The 23569-nt window shown below is 36.0% G+C and overlaps 1 protein-coding gene across 2 annotated transcripts in view; it reads left to right on the top strand.

Annotated features, from left to right (window-relative positions):
* The window catches only part of slc35f1 (solute carrier family 35 member F1), a 98764-nt gene that overhangs the window by 27259 nt on the left and 47936 nt on the right, over positions 1-23569 (top strand). The window contains exons 2-3 of one of the 2 annotated variants that reach the window (XM_081378086.1): positions 10044-10131; positions 19694-19869. In XM_081378086.1, the coding sequence (XP_081234212.1) occupies positions 10044-10131; positions 19694-19869 (264 nt within the window). The remainder of the gene's footprint in view (positions 1-10043; positions 10132-19693; positions 19870-23569) is intronic. The other variant, XM_081378087.1, reaches the window with a different exon arrangement.

Below are 23569 nucleotides of genomic sequence, written 5' to 3' on the forward strand. Positions count from 1 at the left end.
TTCTTTGAGAAAAGAGCATAGAACGGCACTTAAGTCATTCTTAAAAAAGGAAGATGAGTTCGTAGTTTTGCCGGCCAGATTCAAAAGTTGAATCTATCAACTAACGTTAGCTCCGCTGTTGGGAAAACGCTCTGGTTGGTTGAAGCGCTGTCCTACTGTATTGCGTGCAGAGGGAATCTGAAAGACAACCGTTTATACCGCCCCTCGGATTGAGCCGTGTCTATGGTGAGTTTCCAGACCTAACATCTTGATGTAGGTCTGGCTTGCCAGGCTACAATTCATATGGATTAGTTTTACAATTTCTTTATAAACTTTTTGAAGCGAGAAAAAGTGGTAGTTTTATGGACTATCAATGGAGGGACAAAAATCGCTCAGATTTAATTTAAAATATCTTCACTTTTGTTTTGAAGATGAATGAAAGTCTCACGGGTTTGGAAAGACATGAGGGTGAGTGATGAAAATGTTTCGATTTTTGGGTGAACTATTCTTTTAAGTGCAGATGGAAGAGATGAGTTTTCAGCTGCTACTTGAAAATTTGTCAGGGGCTTGGCTGTCCAAATAGGATTGGAAGGACCTGGACGAGAAGTTGCTCAGTAATTCTTTCTGATGCTCTACAGTGCAAACCTGCATGATTGGTGGTCTTTGAAGGTCAGCTGGTCATCAAGAATTACCCCAAGATTCCTGGCCGAACTCGATGGGATTGTTGTTGCTGAAGTAGTGCTGTGAAATTGTGCTGTACTGACGAAGTGACTGGAAAGACAAGAAGCTCTGCTTTTGCTGAGTTGCAGGTGATGTTCTTTCATCCATGCCAAGATGTCCGCCAGGCAGTCTGTGATTCATGCAGGTGCCGTGGGGTCGTCTCGTTGAAGTGGAAAGTAGAGTTGTGTGTCATCAGCATAGCAATAGTAGGATAAACCATGTACCTGTATAATGAGTCCCAGTCATGTAGTGTATATGGAGAAGAGGAGGGGCCCAAGAATATTACCTATAACCCATAACGCTATGGAAGATGGTTAAGACTTTCTTTTGTCTTTCATTCACTTCTCACTTATAACTATTTACAATTTTTAACTGTATGGAATAGTAAATCAGTTCACCAATTAACAGGTTTTCGGCAACCAAATTGGCACCCAGTGACTGATTTAAAACATGAGTACTAAACTCAACTTCTTATTTGTATGCAAATTGATTGGCACTTTTACTCTTAGAAGAACTACAAAACGATATAGCTTGTGTATTTCAAGAAACATATTCGAAAGCATCCGCTCAGCTTGAGTTATGACCCTGTGAGTGTGAATGGAGACAGTGGTTATTTGTGTGCTGCAGTATATGAAGGATGATTTATTTCGTGACTACAGCTTTGTACTGAGTGAAGTGACCATTGAGTTGTTTTCTGGCAGCATGGTTGGATCTCACAATGGCTCTCTGCTACCCAGTATGCCAACTGAACACAGGCCATGTTGTTTTCTGCTTTCGGAAATGTGGGGAGTGTGATTTTGGGAGGGAATGGTCAGGTTTCTTTTGCCGGAAGTGACATATGCCCTATTGTGCAGTGTTTTAAGTCAGGACGAGGTGAAAACTGACCTATTTTTGTGGTATTGGATAATGCTATTTGGTCATTGTTTTAGCTACCTCTAATCCATTCTGGCTCCTTTCTTTATGTGACGCCCACTTGTGCCATTCTGTTCAGTATCCAATAGATAAAAGTAAGTCCTGTCTTACGTTAAATGAGTCAAATTACAGAAACATGAGTCGCAAAGGTCAGTATGATTTGAGTATTTTAAAGGGTTAACCTCTTGAGTCTGTTAAACCTATTGGTTGTATTCCAGTATAATCTCAGTGTGAGGTGCTTATTAAAATGCATATTAAAGACTTCAAAAGGACATTTTTGCATTTATGTTAAATTTTTTGTCACTGAAGTTTTATGAATATTTTCGTTTCACCCAGGTAGTCTTATCTGAACCTTAACCAACTGAAATATTTATAACAGTGTTATTTCTTTTCTGTATGATTGGTATCTCACAGTAAAGAGCCTCTTGACCTTCTCATGTCCTTGAAAGATATTACTGCACCTGATTTAGAAAAGACAGCATCAGCACAAAAGTCAATCTATCTCATTAAGTTTGTTTACTTGTAATCAACGTTCTAGATGCAGGGCATTCAAATGGAAAAATGTAGGATTAATCCGCCAGGAATCGACTGGATCATGAAAAGTAGATATTACTTCCCAGAACATAGAGGAATGAAAAGTTCAAGTTTGATTTCATGTTGAAATTTTCCATACTCTGATACAGTATATTCGATTTGCAACAATATATTTTTGACCCTGGAAACAAAAAAAAGCATGTAAAGTCAGGCAGCCATCTGTTAAGTGCATTTGGCTCTGGACCTTTAACCTGCAACAAGCTGCTTTTTTGCATTTGCATCTAATTTGAATACCTAACTGTATCATGAGGTGGTAATACAGAGTTTAACAAGTTAATTCACACAAAAATAAAGCCAAATCTGTAGGTCCAAAACTGTTTGAAAGTTTTTTTTACTTTATTTCTCAGTGTAACACTGACATTGCTTTTCCATACAATGGGAGTTCAGACATCAACATATTTGTCCATCGTCACCATATCTATCAAAAAGGGGAAAAAATAGCACAAAATGAAAGGACCACAAATGATGTCCATATAAATCTTTTACCCTCTGCTTCAGCTCGAGAGCAAATCAAATTCATTGCCCATACTGCTGTTATTTTGAGTGAAAATGTACAATAATATCTGGCTTGTTGTCATATAAAGCTATTATGAAGACTTGTAATATAGTTCATGACTGGACATGTTGACAGTAAGTCACCTCTGTTCAATAAAATATTGAGTTTATCAATAAAAATGTTCACAATAAACAAATTTTCCTCCGATTAATAGTTCATTATAATTCCTGATATTGTGGAACTTTTTAGCTTAGAATCTGTAATGTTGTGGAATCACATGTACATACCGTTCAAAAGTGAAATTGATCAAAAGTTATTGAAAAAGACTTTAATGTTACAAAAGTAAATACTTTTTTTTTTTTTTTTTTTTACTTTCTTACTAAATACATGCTTCTTGAGCATCAAATCAGCATATTAGAATGATTTCTGAAGGATCATGTGACAGGAATAAATACCATTAATAAATATTGAAAATAGTTATTTTAAATTGTAACAATATTTTACAATGTTATTGTTTCTATTGTATTTTTGATCAAATAAATGCAGCCTTGGTGAGCATAAGAGACTTCTTTCAAAAGGATTTAAAATCTTTCCGTAACTTTTGAATGGTAGTGCACATCAGCTCATCAACTACACAACATGGCTCATTCATTCGGATTTCAGTGATTTTTTCAGAGTCTGAACGATCCGTTTCAAAGAGAATCAGATCATTATAATCTGTTCTGCAGCTGTGTGTGGCAGAATGTTCTGTTGAGAACAACTGATTTGATGTTCCAGATTGAGAGAGTGTCTCATCCCAGATTTTTCAATGTGGTAATCAAAGTTGTGGTCGCTTTACCTCATCTAAACCCTTGAGTAAAACCCCTCTGTGAGACCAATCCCAAACCCCAAGCACAGCGAGAGTACTAGATGAAAGAACTTCCCTTCCTTTGAGAAAGAATTCACTTTTGTGCTCTCCCTAATCCCTCTGCGAATTAGTTAAATGAAGCATGGGCTCTCTGATACATATAGCAAAGTGGGGCCAGCCGGGGTTACGGAGACCCCACAGGGAGTCTGTTCTTGAAGGGGTGAAAAATAACATGTGAAACTCTCAAGAAATTGTGTGTAGGGCTGATTTCTAGAAGCAGAACTCGGCCATTAGATCCTTAATTGCATCTGTTGTAGATTACACTTACACTATAGGGCTAGCATCTACTTACGGACAGGGGAAATTAATGCAATAGAGGGGAACCAATAGCCTGGCAAGCCAGACCTACATCAAGATGTTAGGTCTGGAAACTCACCATAGACGGCTCAATCCGAGGGGCGGGATAAACGGATGTCTTTCAAATTCCCTCTGCACGCAATAGGACAGCGCTTCACCCAACCAGAGCGTTTTCCCAACAGCGGAGCTAGTTGATAGATTCAACTTTTGCCATATCTGGCCGGCAAACCGACAAACACATCTTCCTTTTTTTAAGAATAACTCAAGTGCCGTTCTTTGCTCTTTTCTCAAAGAAAAACTTAACTCCAAGTCCTCCAGAGTCGCGGACAAAGCCGATTCGAAAGACTGCTCTCCAGCAGCAGCCATTCTTTGTTTTCAAGTCACAGCCAGGTAACCGTCGCAACTCTGTCGTCATACTGTATGTTAAGCCCGCCCCGCCTACTCTATACGCAACGTGATTGGCCTGACCCAATTTAGGTTTTTGCAGCTCGAAAGTCTATGGAGAGTTTCTAGACTACCGCTAGGGTGCGTCTAGATTTCTAGGCTAGGGAACCAATACAGAGCAGGAAAAAAATGGCATTATGATGTGGTTTGTAGTTTGTGCTTATCTAAAGCCAGGGGTACACTTAACGACTCTAATGCTGGTTATGAATGTAATTTGATACTTACAACTGATCATGCCCACGCAGAGACAGTTGCGTTCAGTCGGTGTTCACAGGCGGTGTTTAAAATCTGCAGACAGTGTGTGTCTGGAAGTGTGTTCAGTTCAGTCTAGAATGTTTCAGCTAGTCGTTAAGTGTGTCCCTGGCTTAAAGGTGTGTTGCTCTTGACAATGAGTATTCAAAATGACTTTTGACTCAAAATTGTATAAAAAAGGCATAACATAAATAAAAATAATCTTACTTACTCAGACTTTTGAATGGTGTTTCAAAAATTCTAATATTTTCATAATGCCTGATTTGTAAATTCTTTAATTCTTTATTTGATGTAATACTTTGTATAAATATAATACTACCATTCTAAAGTTTGGGGTAAGTCTTTTTTTTATGAAAGAAATTAATACTTATATTCTGCAAGAATACATTATATTGATCAAAAGTGACAGAAAAGACTTTTACAAAAACATTCTATTTTTCCCCCAAAAAACTGAAAAAAAGTATCACAGTTTCCACAAACTGTTTTTTTTTCCAACATTGGTAATAATAAGATAATAATATTTTTTTCTTGAGCATCAAATCAGCATATTAGAATGATATTTTTTAAGAAGTAATCATGCTGAAAATTCAGCTTTGAATCACAGAAATAAATTGCATTTTAAAATATATTAAATTAGAAAAGTTATTTGAAATTGGAATAATCTTTTACAATATTACTATTTTTACTGTTTATTTATCTATTATGAAGAAAACTGTATTTATAATATTGGTCATATTTAATCATGTCCTCTGACCCATTTCTCAGAAAATATTGATATTAATTCCATTTAAATTTGATTACTTGTTCAGCATATCACGTATTTATCACGAGCTTCTTCCTACTGTAGATATAAATGCACATAATATAGCCTACCCAAATGTATGCCAGCTCAGTTTTGTTTCTATCAGGGCAACGTTTATCTGTGCAAATGCGAATAGAGTGATCTCTTTCCTATGGGACATGACCTAGTTCTCATTAAACTATTGTTTATTTAACACCATTAGATCTCTCTTCTCTATTGTGTGTGGCTTCAGTCGAGCACCTGCGAGAAGTATGACAGGACGTTAACAGACCTTTGATGATTCTCTGTCACATGTGTCAAACTCTGCACCTGGAGCGCCAGCTCCAAAACACCTGGCTAGAAGTGTCTAGGGCTGTGTCCGAAATCGGCCCCTATACCTTTAAATAAGGCACTATTTGAAGGGACAGCTTTGTGTCCGAAACCATAGTGCACACATTCAATCCCACAATGCACCGCGATAGTGAGGTTTATGCATAGTTTCCGGGTTCTAAGCAGGCACCTGCCCTAGTTGTGGTTTGGTAAGCTATATAACTTGATGTTCATTCATTTCATTAAATCAAATGTCACGGTGGCAGTACAGCAGTCAGCTGGTGCTCAAACCTTTCCGATCAAGTACCATGTTTGATCAAATAAGGAGCATCACCTTGAAGTCAACATTACAGGTGCTGGTCATAAAATTAGAATATCATCAAAAAGTTGATTTATTTCAAGAATTCAACTTAACAGGTGAAACTAATATATTGTATAGACTCATTACTTGCAAAGTGAGATATTTCAAGCCTTTATTTGTTATAATTTTTATGATTATGGCTTACAGCTTATGCTATCATGAGGAAACCCACAAAATCAAAAATTTCAAAAATTTCGAAAATTAGAATATTACATGAAATCACACAGTAATTACACAGTGATACCATGGTCATTGAACCAGGTTTTGGTTCTTTTGGCAGTGTGGGAAGGTGAAAATCCTGCTGGAAGATGAAGGAAGCATGAAGTGCTCTGAAAATGTCCTGGTAGACGGCAGCGTTGACTCTGGTTTTAAACGTACAGTATGGAATTTTTCGCCACTAGGGGTCGCTAACCTCTTTACAATAACAAAGGCGTAGTTTGATGACGCAACATTTGCTAAGAATTATGGATCTTGTCGTCAACGTCAAGCCGACCGATCTAATAATGTTTATGGATGACTGAACATCGATGCTTTTATCATGACTGTGATATGAAGCAGTTCGGGATTGCTAAGAGACAGCTGTCAGCTCCACACGCGACGCGAGTCCCGCGGATATAAAAGGAATATGGACATTTCACTCTACCGAACTACACGCGAGTGCAGAATTACAACTCACAGGTCAGTTTATTAGACAAATTAAACTTGTGAGGTAACGCAGCGCTGTTTCACTTGGTCTAACATTACACTAGCACACTAAACTGCATTTGAGTGTGTTGAAATTTATGTGTTAGTTTGTTTGTATGAGACTAGCAGTAAGCTAGATCAACATTAGAATAACATACAGATCATATTCTAACATTTTATCATTGTTGAACTATATAACGTTGATTCGTTTTATGTAAATGTGCTCACCTGTTTAATAAAGTACATGTAGGAGCGGTCGAAGTCTCGGACGTGGAGCTCTCGATTATATACTGTCTATGGGAGCTCTCGGCATCTCGAAAACACCGCGCTGATATTGATTCTCGTTTTAGTTCTCCTTTTTTATCCAAAGTCTGCTTGCCATGGTCCATAATGTTTGAACTAAACAACAACAGCGTGCAAATAGACATTGCGAACTACACAGTTGTCGGCATCAGTCGCTTTGTTACTATCAGAGGGCTCTGGTTCATAGCTCTGGTTGCCATGGCAGCACGAGCGGAAACCAGGGACAACGCGGATATGACGCCATTGGCGGCGACAAAACGGAAATAAAGAAACGTGCCGTGTCTTCGAATTAAATTACAAATTTCTCCTGGTTTGAAAGTTGTTGGAAACAGTCAGGATAATGTAAGTACACAACTAAAAAAAATATATAACATAGATATAGTGATTTTTGCTATTTTTAAAGCAAAAAAGTTACATATTGTGCTTTTAATAAAGCACAGTGAACCAAAGTCCTCTTTTCTGATGAGAGCAAATTTTGCATCTCATTTGGAAACCAAGGTCCCAGAGTCTGGAGGAAGAATGGAGAGGCACACAATCCAAGATGCTTGAAGTCCAGTGTGAAGTTTCCACAGTCTGTGTTGGTTTGGGGAGCCATGTCATCGGCTGGTGTTGGTCCACTGTGCTGTCCACTCAACGCAGCCGTCTAACAGGACATGTTCAGAGCACTTCATGCTTCCTTCATTTTCCAGCAGGATTTGCACCTGCCCACACTGCCAAAAGAACCAAAACCTGGTTCAATGACCATGATATTACTGTGTAATTACTGTGTGATTTCATGTAATATTCTAATTTTCGGGGATTTTGATTTGGTGGGTTTCATAAGCTGTAAGCCAAAATAATCAAAATTATAACAAATAAAGGCTTGAAATATCTCACGTTGCATGTAATGAGTCTATATAGTATCACCTGTTAAGTTGAATTCTTGAAATAAATCAGCTTTTTGATCATATTCTAATTTTATGACCAGCACCTGTATATATAACAGTATTCGCAAGTCATTTCGCTTCTGTAATTGGATGTATTTCTGCATTAAATAGGATGATATGCAAAAATATGCAGGGTGGGATATGGTGTTATACATCAGGAGTTTTTTGGTTTGTGAAAAGTGACAGGTGGTTGCACAGGAAGTGTCATTTTGTTGCAATGCCAATTTAAAAACGTGTCATATTTAAAATAGAAAGCAGATTTACTTGGACAGTTGGAAATAAAACCGGAAAAACATGACATTTAAAACAAAAAGTGATTTAAATATATTTAAAATGTAGAAATATTTAAACCACTTTTATAGTTTTTAAAAATCTAAAGTTCTATTTTTTTATTACATTTTATTTCATCATGTAGCAACTTCAGGCACTCCACTGCATATTTTTTATTTAAGAGCCACTGCAATAGAGAATATATGATAAAAAATAGCAGGGGTCTTATTTCAAGAGGCGAGCCGATGCCTTGAATGGGAATGAAATGAGCTATTGATGTATATTTACCCCTTGAAGGAGAGTCTGTATAGGTCATCCCACTGATCTGTATTGATCTGGACTGGAGTAATTTGGGAGAAAATGATGTTTGATAGAGCTTTCAGAGTTAGTGTGGAGTGTAGACCTGATGAGGAGATGCTTGAAGATGCAAGTGAGAAAAAGAAAATCAGTCTTTAACAATTCTTTCTTTTCTACCAGAGCTCAGTGTAGCTCTGTGAATAAGGTGTGTAGCGTTTTACTTCACTCTTTCAAAGGGTCTGTCAGAAAAGATTACCAGACAGACTCCACTTTTGTCGAATTGACTTTGAAGCTTTTTTCCCTCTGTTGTTTCGGTGGAGTTTGCTGATGAGTCTTTGTTGTAAAATGAAGTCTATTGATCTGACAAAGACATCCGTTTGAGTTAACCATCATTTGATCCTAGACATTTGAAAATTAGAGCTTAGAAAGAGGTTGAAGTGGGTCTGAAAAATTAGTTTGGTCATGCATGTAAATCAATATTTGCCAAATAATTTTTGTTTATTAAAATTCTATAATAACTCTGTAATTTAATTAGTTACATTGACTAAAATAAGTCTGTGACATACAAATTAATGTGTATAATTGCTACATTATTTTTGTTGAAAAATTGTCATTTTGTCAGTTAAATTTAGTCAGTAATTAAATATGACATGAAAGATATTCTAAATTTAATGACAGGAAAAGGTGTAAAAATGAAAACTAGAAAATAAGTAACATTTACACAGATTTTAAAAAGTAAATTTCACATATGGAATTAAGTTAAGGAAAATTTGTGCTATAATACAAACTTGGCCAATTAAAGTTTGTTGAGTAATTTCTACTTAGTTTAAGTTACAATAGTCTGTTTTAACATTTTACTCAAACAGTATAGCTCTGAGTTAGGCCATGGTTTTTAAGCATATGCTTTACATTTAAGTAAAAAAATACAGTATATATTGTGTACACAACAATCAACATAATAGAAGTAATGTGGTACTCATCCGAACACAGTGATCTAAACACTTGGCATACAATACACAATAACAGTAACGTTCGTCAGATGTCACAAAACAGCAAGATACTAAACCTAACAACAAAAGCAATGATAAAACTGTGGAAATACAGCTGGAAAACAGTGAAAAAATGCAACCTTATTAATTATTCATGCCCCAGTGCATGATGGGAACACTAGTATCAGAGAGTTGAGTAGGTTTTACTTAATTTTATAGCGTTGATATTTACGCTTTTATTTCTGTAAGCTTATATTGAGTACTAATATAGAATTTACATTTGTTTTTGCTGTAGTATTTACTTCACCACAGAATCATTTTTATGCGTGACGGTAGCTGGACCTTTAAATAGATCTCATGTCTTCATTTGAAATTCTGTATCCTCCGGTTATCCTCTGATTTTTCAGATGGTTCAAAATATTAGTGATGATCATGCATGGCTCTAAAATAAATTCTAGTCAAATTTCAGATGAAAATCTAATTTTATTTCCTTTTTCTCAGCAACTGAGGACCCAAGAATGCAGGATGATGGATCAATTTCTTCACATCCCAATTTGTTCCAAAGATTAATAAGCCTGCATGGAAACAGGTGTCAGAAGCCTTTTGATAAATTCCTCTCTTACCAGCCTAAGACTATCTTGTATTTTTGATCTGAAGTTATTTACTCCTCCTCACACACCTTTGTCATCTTTTTTTTTTGAGTGCTACAATCCTCCCAATTACCCTGAATTCACAGGCGCTCAAAAATATGGAAAAATCATCGCTGGCTCTTGGGAAGTTGGTAGAACTTTTTTTTATTTTTCTGACTCTGGAATAATTCTGTTCAGATCTTCAGTTAGAGCTGCCTTGTTTCAGTGCTTGTAACGGTATAGTGGGCTCAAGAGAGGCAGGACATCATGGGATGTAGTCTGTGGCTCTGCAAGTGGTACATTTTTACTGAGTCAGTAATGTATAAATGTATAATTTTCTTCATACTTGGCTAGTGGACTGTGATATATAGTGTTTCTTGAGTAATGAAAACGCTGTAGAGCCAGTTCTTTATTTAGCCTTGCATTGCAAACAAGCAAAGGGAGGGGGGGGGGGGTTTATGAGGTTTGACCGACAGTTTGAGGATCCAATGGAGTTACAGCGTTTAGTCTGAAGATCTTTTTAATACCTTTCTATGGTTAAATATATGCTAAACTCACAGACAGACGTAAAGGGTGACAAATAGTAATGATTCATGGAAAAAACATTATGAAGATACAAGGTTTCTGCCAAATATTTTAATAATAATATAATAATAATAATAATATAAATAATTAAATCTGGCTCTGGTGTAAAAGATTGAAATCTCACATGACTTAAGTCATTTTAATCAAACAGGATAACAACAACAACAACAACAAAAAAATAAATAAAATAAAAAAACTAGTCTAAATGACAGAATGAGATTTTCAGTGGATGATAACCTACATTTCCTTTCTCTCTTACACAAACGCTTCAGAGGACAATAGAATTATATTAGAAAATTCTATTATATTGTAGTAATATTAATAAGTAACGTTTAATAATACAATTATTAAATACAATACACCTTTAGGATACATTAATGCTGTTTTTTTCCCTTTAATTGTTTTAGATTAGAACATGACAAACTGAAGTCAGAGGCTATATGCTTATAATAAAATATAAATTATTCATATAAACTACTGTTCAAACGTTTAGGGCCAGTATGATACTACTTTTATTCAAGTTGCATACATGAATCACACATTTATGATATTATAAAAGTTTTCTTTTTCAAATGATGTTCTTTTGAATTTTCTATTCTTGCTGAAAATAAAGTATCACGGTTTCTACAACAAAATTAAGCAGCACAACTGTTTTTAACACTGAAGACTATTTAAAGACTTCAACCCCGAATGAGTTTATTTCATGACATTCCTGTTGAACGGAAAACGTCCCTGAAAACTACAGGGCACACATTTGTCACACTTTGTCTCAAACGACGTGTTTTTTAGCCCAGGAGTGCAACAAAACAACACACTTTTGTAACAGAAGCCAGGGCCCATTGTGTCCTAACATCTTTTTTTCTGTTTGCATTAGTAGATAAATAGTATACTTGTTGTTTTTCTCCCCTGTTTGTCCTCATCACGTCTCTGTCCTTGAGAAGAACAGTAACAAGAGTTCAACAAATACAGCATGAATTCTTTCATTGGTTCAGTGAACGCTGTGAGTCTACAAACACAAAAGCTGCTTCGTAGTCTGAACATATCGGCTTCCTTGAGGACCGGAGTGACCAATCATTACATTTCAAACGTCATCCATCATTCTGAGCATTTATTGTACGGACCCTTTGCAGCAGACAGCCTGGTTGCATTTATATGTTTTGAAGGCAAAGCAAGTACATGTGAAGGACAGTAAAGCATATATGAGCTTAATATAATTTTCTTTTTGTCCTTGTCACTCTTTCTCCATAATGAAAGAGAGCTCCTAACAGGAGCTATAAAGCAAATTCTATTCAACTCTCGGCCAGGTAATTTGTCTTGGGGCAATGTTACATAGACCAAAAAGAGAGAAAAAAAACCCGGCATATTTCATCTTAAATACAATGGCCTTAGAGAAAAGCGAATTGGTTTCTATCTAAATGCAAATTTGTACTTCTGTGGAACTGTTGGGTAAAGTGAGCTCATGCATGTGGGTTTTGGACCTTTCTGAGACACACGCAAGGACACAATCATGTATGACATTTCTATATTTAATCCAATGAATGACTGACAGGTAAATTCTTAAAAAGTTTCACACGGCAGAGATTTTAAATGATTCGTGCTGAAATATTTGAATACCACTATTTTTTTGTATAAGGCTTCTTTAATATAAGCATGAAGTAATTTGATCATTTTATTTTTTGGTAACCGTTTTGCATTTGCATTTACTTTCAGCTTTCACTTATCGGTTCTTGGCTAGTCGACATAACTGAAAGAGACTATTTGTGGTTTGAGTTAAGTTTTTATTTTTTATTTTCTTAAATAATTTTTATTTTATTTAAATAATTGTATTCTATTATTTGATTTCATATTATTTTAACAGATTTTTATTTATTATTTATTACTTTATTTTATTTTATTAGTATGTTTTTTTTTTTACATTTTTACATACAAAAAAAAAACATTTTTTTTTTTCAATCAGTATGACATTTTTTGAAGAAAAAAATGGTCACACTTGATTGATTATTGCTGTTATTTCCGAGTGCTACATGGAGCTCAAAGCTTTTGCCTGCAGACTGATGTTCCTGGCAAAAGCCTGTAGTCTTTGAGAAAATTAGAAAATGGCCACGAAAGCCCTGGGGATAGAGATGTGAGATGTTTGATATCTGCTCCATCATTTAATACTGTTATCATGAAATTGGCCATTGCTCAATTATTGCCAGAGCCTGTGAAGTGCAAACGAGCTAATCGGACATTCATTAGTCTCATTCTCATAAACGAAATCACAATTATGCATTCTTTCCATTTCACGACTAAGACGTGGTAACAAACATTGCTAGTAGACGCTATTTACAGGAACTCCAGCTGTCAGTTCCCCTAAAACAAATCTGTGATTCTGTGATCTGTCTTCACGTTTGCTGAAGACAGCGACTTCAATAAGCTATGTGAGGTTATTGCATTATTAAAAGACTTTAAAAGTTTCTCATCCATCTCATTTGAGCGCTCTCCGTTCCAGTGAAATCACAAGATAAATGCAACCAAATTGGCCATGATTACTGAAATACATCTACTGACAAACAGATGGCATTTTAATTTGTTTATTTAATAACAAATGATCAGTTAAGCAAGATGTGAACTTGTGACCTCTCACACTTAAAGCAGAAATATGAATCTGAGCTCCATCAGCTCATGCTCAGATTATCGGCTGAGCCTCCCTAAGACCGAAATCCTAGAATCGCCTGTGGTAACAAATGTACTTGGGTTAACCTCAAGTATTTTACACTTTTCTTTCACTGATTGTTGTTGACTTGAATGCGAGAATTTCACCTGTTCATGGTCTTTGTCTTGGTGTAATTATTCTGCTGTAGTTGAATATTCTTCCTTGTTAAATAGAGTTGTTGTTTTTGTCTTTGTGGCAACCACAAACGTAGTACTTTCGTGAGCATCCATCTGAAATAAAATGACAAATAGGAAACTCTACGGTCTCATGCACTTCACAGATACTCATACTGAAAGCCACGAGGGTGCAAATCCTCATCAAATTTACCATTTTGGAAAGGGTTTTAGGCTGCAGCTAATTGTGTAACAAATAAGCTTTTGTCTTGTAATGAGGACAGCTTTTTAATGTGACTGCGGAAATAACAACAACAATGAAGTTTCCAGTAACCTTTTCAAAGTCTCAAAGCTGTTTTATTGTCGTTAATTGCAGTGTTTGGCTCTGAATTTCTACCTTGAATAGATAAGCACATCTAATTTACCTCTACCATTGTTTTTTGCACCGCTACTGAATCTACTGGACCACAGCACGGGAAATTATATTTTACCTGAGGAAATGGGCTTGCAGTCTGAGTTAAATGTGATTAAGATGAAGAATACTGTGTAGCGTAAATAATAATACAATATAGAATGGCATTCGGTTTTATCTTTGCTGGATGCACACAAAAACAAACTCAGCACAAACAGTGCAGTCTGACTCACGAACGAATGACTCTTTTGATTTGATTCATTTAAATATATTAAATTTGATACACACACACACACACACACACACACACACACACACACACACACGCACGCACGCACGCACGCACACACACACACACACACACACACACACACACACACACACACACACACACACACACACACACACCCACACACACACACACACACACACACACACACACACACACACATATATGGATGTTAGTTACCAGTTCGAGTCAATTCAGTGAGTTGATTCAGTTTTAATCGTTCACTGGATCCATTAGAGCTGTTACTGAATCAACATCTGTCTCACTGATCGAACAGCAAGTCTGTGCTTTCAGTAATGTCCAACTCCAATTAATTGTTTTGTGTACTTAATGTTTGTGAACCTCAAATCAGTGTCATTACTGTCTGTTCAAAAGACAATACATTATATATGTATATATATATATATTTTTTTTTGTGTGTGTGTGTGTATATGTATACACACAGAAATATATATATATATAGAGATTTACATGTATATATATATATATATATATATATATATATATATGTGTATGTATGTATGTATGTATACAGACAGACATTTTTATTTCTTGTAATTATGCCGACTTTTATTGTAATTATGCCGACTCTAATCCACTTTTCGATTACCTAACAAAGAGCAACATTTATTTTATTATCTCTGTTGTACGACTAAGAGGATTTTTCTGAAAGGAAGGACAAAAACATTATGTTTTTTTCCTGCCCTATTTTCTTTTCCGCTTTGTCGTTAACAGTGTACAAATGCAGCATGTTTTTTTTTTGATAATGCTCCGTCTCTTTCATCTTCCAGCATGTTGTCTCTGGAACTAACCTGTATGCGTGCTTCATTTGTTACTCGTGTAGGTGCATGAGCACTGGCTCATTTAGTATGCACTGTGTTCACTGGGGAGCTGGATGGGGTTTTTGATGTGAGGGCAAGTCCCCTACTTTTAAGGCCAGTTGATTGACAGTTCATTCCCTCACCGGGATCCACACGCCTGCATTTCCTGCGTTCTCTTCAGGGCTCTGATCCCACCAATTGGACTGTCACACACTCAGGCACACAAGCACACACACACATACTACACTAACAATTAAACATGCCCAGTTGCACCGGCAGCTCAGAGGTGGATTTTACTGATCTGTTCACTACCACCACCTGTAACTAACCATCTGACACCACCCAGAAAATGCCAAATCTGATGAACTGTGTTGATGAATTACAGGAAGGTGGTTTGTTTATCACCACGACAGCTGGTGTGATTTTATCATCACGTAAATCTGACGAGAAGGATGCGGCAGACAGCTTGCTCGATGGGAGGTCACCAGTTTTGGGAAAGTTATTTTAATGCTTGCAAAGCTAAAAGCTAAATAATTTAAAGTACAGCTGAGCTGTCCTTTTGGAAAAAAACAATCATCTACAACATTACAAGCTACTGTACCAACAAAATGTAGCTAATTACATTAAAGTTATTTAGAGTGACAATATACATTTTTACAAAATAAGAGGCATCATGAAAATTTCATGTTTACATGTAGTCCAAACGAAAAAAAAAAAATACCCTGTTCTTTACATATGCCTTTTGATTTGTAAAACTGTGTGTAGTAGATGCCTTACATTTTGTAAAAAATATTAACATTTTGCAGATTCTGCATGGGACATGTAAACTTTTGTGCACTGCACTCTCAAAAAAGATGGTTCTTTAAAGGTTCTTTACACGTAGTAACAGTTCAAATTTAGAACCGTATCATTAGAGTTCAGGGTTCTTTATTCCCGCCTTTTTGTTTTTCAAATCTGTAACTGTCAAAGCCTCCTCATTACTGATTTCCTGGAGCTCAGCTATCCCAGCAAAACATTTGGATGTTTAATGACCGTTGAAAAGACGTCTCTCCAACACGTCCCGTCATGGTTGAAAAATAGTTCCAAAATGAAAGCTGAACGAACGTCTTTATATGTTCAAATTTTTTTTTTTACCGATTTATGCCGTCCTACCGCGTCTATTTTGGCCAGGGACACGACGTTGTCGTCGGACCAATGATTGCTGGGATACAACTACAGTTAGCCTACTACACATATTGTCAACATACTCTCAACAGGTAAATGATTTCTTTCTTAAAATGTCTATAAATGATAACTTTCATTGTAAAAAAATTAACAATCATTTCCTAACAATCATGTCTTTTTCTTTTTTATTATAACAGAACATGTAAGTGTGAGCAGCTCTGTTCAGTTAAGGATACTCATCTTCTCTTCTCCACAAAGTAAGTAACAGATATATAAAATGTATGATATTTGTAAATTATGACTTTATGCCTAAACATACCTAGTCACAAAAAATATTAAAGCTATCCCATGACTATCACTTTTTCCTTTAAGCTAATTTTGGCCTTCATGAACATATTTGTTTTTACATAATCAAATGGAAGAGACACAATGTAACTCTAAACTCAATTGTGCATTTCAGATGCTGTCACGTATCATAACCTCATCGTCTGCAGAGAGAAACTGCCACTCAGAATACACACATAATAAAGGATGTGAAGGGATTGTGAAGATATTTCACTGGAACTTGGTCTTCATTACATCTATATCATGTTCAATTGTCAATTGTTATTTATTAATGTATTCAGTTAACAACTGTTGTTAGAACACTGTCATTTTTGCTACAATCTGCCATGTCAATAAAAAAATTAAAATACCTAATTGACACAACATGCTGTTAAAAAAAAAAAAAGTAGAACCCAAGTAGAGGCAACAAGATATGAGACCAGGCATAGAGGACTAAAAAAAAACTATATTAAAAACCCATTTAATCCCACCGGTCACAATAGTGACCGTAAAAAAGTGTTTCATTTCTAAGGCTATAAAAATGTTACTAAATGATCTATCAATGCATTTCCAGCAGATATTGAAATAATAAAGGGTCTCAATGAAATATGTGCAGTTTCGCATGTTTACTGTAAATTGTCACATGACCAGAGCTGTTTATTTCCTGTTTGCGCCAAGAGAAGAGGATGCCAGCAAGAAAGCTCCCAAAGAAAAGGGTGCTAAAGTATGTTAACATAAAGATAGGACATAGATTTTTGGTACACATCATGTTTAAGGTGTCTAGTATTGATATATGCATTTGCAATTACTCAACTTTGTTTAATGTGTTCATAGAACTCACAAACATGTCAACGGCAACAATAGTGACCGGTGGGATAACCCATTGTATCTACATACTAATACACATAGGCTAACTGTTCTACCTTACTATCTACCTAATTTTACACACACACACAGACACACACACACCCACACACACACACACACACACACACACACACACACACACACACACACACACACACACACACACACACACACACACACACGGTCACGTCTCTTCTGATGTCTGATCTCCACACACACACACACACACACACATACACACACACACACACATACACACGTACACAAAAACACAAACACACACACCCACCCACACACACACAGACACACAAAAACACACAAAAAAAAAAAACATACACACACGCACAAAAACACACACAAACACAGTGCATAGGTCAAATAGACCTATATTACAGTTTTTTACAATCACTTTGCTACTATTTTCAGAACCTTGATGTCATTTTTCAAAACTCTAGACACAAAACTCAAAACGGTTATCACTTGTAACACAGGCTATCTAATGTTCAAAACATTGCATTGTACATTCACATCTTTAAAGAAATCTTGCACTTGCACAGTCATTGGTTCAAAAAACAAATTTACTGTGAAATACCATTGAAACATAACTATAGATCACCCACACACAAGCAACCGATAGTTTCACTGTCATTGTTCGTACAATCATTAAATATTGTAGAACAAAATAGGTGATACAGGTTTCATTATAGTACTACATGTACGGTAAATACATCTCTGTAAAAGTACTGCAGTAATAGAGAGAATACTACAGACACAGTGGAATCATTGAACAAAGTTTGTAATATATTGATGCAAAACACTACAGTACAACCACAGCATAGGTTTATTTGAATCAAAGCAAAAATAATTAGCTTTGAAATAGAAAAGAAAAGACAGTACTGTAAAACATCAAATGCAGTGTTCCTCAATTTGCTTGCTTGTACTGTAAGAAACAAAACAGGAGTGATTATCTATACAGTGCAGTACTGTCAATATTTTACAGTAAATAGTCTGAAAAGGTGATACAGTATTTGGGACCACACAGTGTCTGATGAAGCATTATGATAAAATATTAGGCTACATCCATGGATATTGTAGTCTAATTGGTTCATGCTCCACGCTAATTGGTGAATCTCGTTATCTTGAAACTTTCATGATTTATAGTAAACATGGAAGATTGTTTGTCTGTTTACAACTATGCATTAAGAGTAATGCAACAGTTACTTATCATTTTGAGCAGTTGTATCAATTGATAGTTAGATCATTGTAAGGAAATGAATAGACACTCATTTGAAATGTAATGTGTGAATTGTCTTTTGAAATAGTGGTACTTTGATGTTAAGTTGTGTCATATTGAACAGGTGATTTTTGTTGAATGAACAAATGATCTAAGTTTTATGTGTATTGTATCCAAGCAATTGAGAAAAGGGTTAGAGTTTTGAAAAATGTGCATTTTGATCATTGGTTGTGAGTTTTGTGTCTAGAGTTGTGAAAAATGACATCAAGGTTCTGAAAATAGTAACAAAGTGATTGTAAAAAACTGTAAATCAATACAATGGTTGATACAACACAGTTTCCCACCGGTCACAATTGTGACCGATCATAAAACACACTTTTTCACACACTTTTCCATGAAAATTTCAAAAAATTATTATTGATTGTTTCAAAGGGATACTAATGACACATGATTTGGATATTTTTGTGTCTGGGAAAAATTTGGGATTAAATGGGTTAATAAATAATTTATACAAATTATATTAATAATAGTAATATTAATAACGTGAAGATACTATATACTAATATTAATGAAAATAAATATTGTTGAAAAGGTCCTTTATAGCACTTTCAAAGCATGGTTCTTTATGGAACCTTATAAAAAGGGTTTTATTTAGCACCAAAAAGGGTTCTGCTATTGTTACAAACCGAAGAACCCTAATTTGGTACTGTTCAGAACCATTTTTCACAAGAGTGTGTGTTTGTGGGTGTGGGTGGGAAGACTTAATTGAACAGAACATTTTAATAATTTAGTCAGTGTCGGCTGAAAAGATGAAGTTTAGAGAGTTAATGTTTCATAAGGATTACATAATCAGAGAATATTTGTTGGGGAATTGATTAGTTGTCTCGCCCTCGAACCAGATAACACCATCAGAGAAGAGAAGAGATGCCTCTGCAATAGGGAGAGGCAGTACATACTTACAGTACAGTTTCTCTGGATCTGTGTAATATGGGACTGACTCCTGGGTTTCCGTTCACAGGGAACTTCTCCTCACGCTGGCCCTCGGCCAGGTCTTATCGCTGCTCATCTGTGGGATTGGCCTGACCAGCAAATACCTGGCGGATGATTACCACGCCAACACCCCTGTGTTTCAGAGCTTTCTCAACTACATCCTGCTGTTCCTGGTCTACACTACCACGCTTGCAGTCAGGCAAGGTAAGGGGCGGCTCCTCTCTGGTTTCTGTGCAGTTTAATAAAAATACTGTCAAATGGAAACATACAGTAATGTGAGGTTATCAGTAAGACAAGGCAATGATAACACCATGGGAACATACATTTTTTATTAAAGACTGTCAGAAAAAGGTTATTTCAATTTTTTTTCATTCAATTTCTCTCTGACATCTTCTGGGACTCTGGCAGAAACTTTCAAAACTACTTGCCTGTTTCTATACAAAAATCAGTCAGTCAGGCTGTTTTTTTTTTTTAAGGAAAAAGGTCCTGCCTTTAATTCTTATATTTTATATTAAAGTTATATTTTTATATTATTTATTTATGTTTTATAATATTTCTTTCTAAATAATAAGTTATTTGAAATAATATAATGATTTTGAATATGTGAAATAAAAAGATTAATTCATTATATTCTACTTTTGTAAATTTTTTCCCTGAAGTAAACATAGAATGTGAGCTTGTATTTATTTGTAAATAAATTGTAAGTAAAATATTTAGATTTACATATAAATTGTTTGTAATATGTCAAATTTGTATAGACTGAACTAAGTAAGGTGCCTTTTACACGATAGCGTTTCCAACAAAAAACATTTTATCCATTTTGGACATTCATTAATAGAACAATGGCGTTTTGTGGGCCTGAAATTTGCAAACTTTTTGAAAACAGGTTTCAAAGTGCGAGGGCCCTATTTTAACGATCTAAGCGCATGGTCTAAAGCGCAAGGCGCAAGTGTCCGAATCCACTTTTGCAAGTTTAAAGGTCCCGTTCTACGTGATCCCATGTTTCAAACTTTAGTTAGTGTGTAATGTTGTTGTTAGAGGATAAATAATATCTGTAAAATTATAAAGCTCAAAGTTCAATGCCAAGAGAGATATTTTATTTAACAGAAGTTGACTACATAAAACGGCTCGATTGGACTACACCCCTCTACTTCCTTCATTAGTGACATCACCAGAACCGTGTTTAGACTAACCTCCGCCCACAGGAATGCTCCCTCAACTCTACTGGCTACTTGCGCACTTCTTATAACTTAAGCTACTGTGTTTACTCAGCTCTTACGGTGATTTTCTGAAGTAAAACTGACGCTTCATCTTTTGTGTGATGTACAATAAACTTTATTATACTCATCAGTACATGTTTGATCATCATTCGGACCTGGTCCGAAACAGCAGACTTGTAGGCTGTTAATAAATAATGGATACATACAAGCGGATGACAAATACGTTATAATAACCGTAATTAAACTACTAAACCATACCTGTTTCATCTCTATACAGCACTCTGACTCTGTAGGCATTATTGTCCGACTCGAAATGAACGCTGTTACTGAGAGTTTCTGATATTATCATCATTCCGTGAGATGAAATTGTCCTGAGAGACTGTGCGCGAGCTCATGCAGCTCCGCCCCCTGTGTCGTCCAGCAGCACCTCATTTGCATTTAAAGGGCACACACTGAAACAGCTCGTTTTTCTGAGCCCCAAAAAATGTCAATTTAAACATGCTGTAAAAAATGATCTGTTGGGTATTTTGAGCTCAAACTTCACATACACACTCTGGGGACATCAGAGACTTATTTTACATCTTGTGAAAAGGGGCATATAATGGGACCTTTAATGACGGAAAAATGTTTGGCGCACCCAGTGCATGGTCTAAAAGGGTTGTCCCTGTTCTCATAATGATTAATGGGTGTGTTTTGGGCGTAACGTGCAAAAAAACTGAGTGTAATTTCCCATTCCCTTTTCAAAGCCAGTTGTGCTTGCGCCATGGCGGATTCGCTATATGATGTTTCATTCAAGCCCAGAGCCCTCTCTTCGGACAGCATGCCAAATATGCATACCTTTGCATATTTGTTCTATCCGACTTATTTGTAAGTGTGAACTCGTGAATTAGATGGCGCAAATTGCAAATGGAAAGACTGAACGCGTCTCCAGAGTGCAAACGGATCTGCTTAAGGTTAAAGCGCGCAAACAGACCGTCTACAGGGGCAAGCCGGATTCCACCATATTTTTATCTATACAATATTAATCTTTTACATTGTAATTTTTTTTATTTGTAATATTTGGCATGTTTGTGTGCTGCTGCACTACCTGTGTGTTTAATAAGCAGAGTTACGCGCGTTGTGGACCCGCCTATAGGCACACATTACTAATAAATAACAAAAAAATACTGCGCCACTGACTTTAGACCAGGTTTCAATTGGTCAATGGTGCAGTCTATTTCAGTTGCCTCAATATAGCAATGTGCCAACAATGCGGCTGAACACACCTCGTTTTCAGACCAGCACGCCCATGGGTGCACAAATAGGCTCAAATGCATTTGCTATTTAAACAACGTGGCGCAGGACGTGAAAATGCTAACTGCGTCGGGCTGGGCGCTGCATTGCGCCGGGTGTATGATAGGGCCCCACGTTCTTGAAATCAATACTGTTACAATCTCAGAGTAAACTACAAAAACATGAATTTGTGAAAACTTCATGCTCATGCGTATTATGTGTTCAATCTATAAACGTGTAGTGTTTCTTTACAAAGTGACATCGCCAACTACTGGCCAGCAGTACAACATTGGCGTCTGTACGTCGTGTATAAATGTACCCTAAATGTGAGCAAACACTCTGTCTTTTGTTTATTTAGTACTAAACGAAACATGTAGGAGTGCATAATAAGCCTTGTCTTAATGCAGATCTGGTAATTATATGTTTCACATTTCTAAACATTTAATGTATAGAAATGTCTAGACAGCAAGTCAGGTTAAAGGTGTCAAGCTCAAGTTTTATTCCTTAATTGATTTCATGGTCAGCCTCTTGTCCACACAGAAAGCTTTGACACACTGTTTTCTGGCATACTTTCAGCAGGCTAAGAATAGATATGGAAAAGAGTCGTGTTCTGAGCTGAGAAATATGCCAACTCACAGTCTATTTATAATATATCACATGTCTTTCATCTTTTTTTTACAGAAATGGGGTTGTTTTAATAAGCTCCTTTTCAGACCAATAATGGATAAATCATGTTTTTGAAGACTAAACAGGACCGTTAATGATTTTTTGATAACTCTTGGAATCACCATGAGCTTTCATAATTTTATACCAGAATTAATAATAAATATTATTACAGAACTCTCAAATGTTTTTGTAAAGTGCAAGATTTTATGTCCATTTAACTGATAAGTAATCATGTCATAAGTGGTATGTACTTATCAATATTGCAATATAAACTTCAGGATGATTGTCCAAAGACTTTAGATATACAAAGACGTTGCACTCATTTTACGATAATTGGGAGAAAGTGCAACGCACGCTTAAGACTGCGCTTGTGCATTGGCTGGTCCAGCCTGAAAAATGCAGGGGTCTTTTTTGTCATGTTTTAGAAACAAAATTTGAGGCACTTGTTGGCAGATTTCATTGATGATTTCAAATATGAAATTGAATCATTAGTTTGGTGAACAGCTTTGGAGAATTTGATGTTTCCCCATTCAAAGAGAGACTGTAGGAGCTGCACTTGTATGACTGAAATAGTTTCATAGATGGCTGCTGAGTGAAATGACTTGCCTGAAAGGGACTTTGTATATCAGACTTTTACTAATTAAAAAGTAAGTAAACAACTCAGCCACTTATAGATATCACCACTTTATGTCACATCAAAATCAAACTTGAAATGGCCTAAAAACATGATGACTGGGGGTTTGTTT

Source organism: Scardinius erythrophthalmus (assembly GCF_964197995.2).
Source record: "Scardinius erythrophthalmus genome assembly, chromosome: 11".
NCBI lineage: Eukaryota > Metazoa > Chordata > Actinopteri > Cypriniformes > Leuciscidae > Scardinius > Scardinius erythrophthalmus.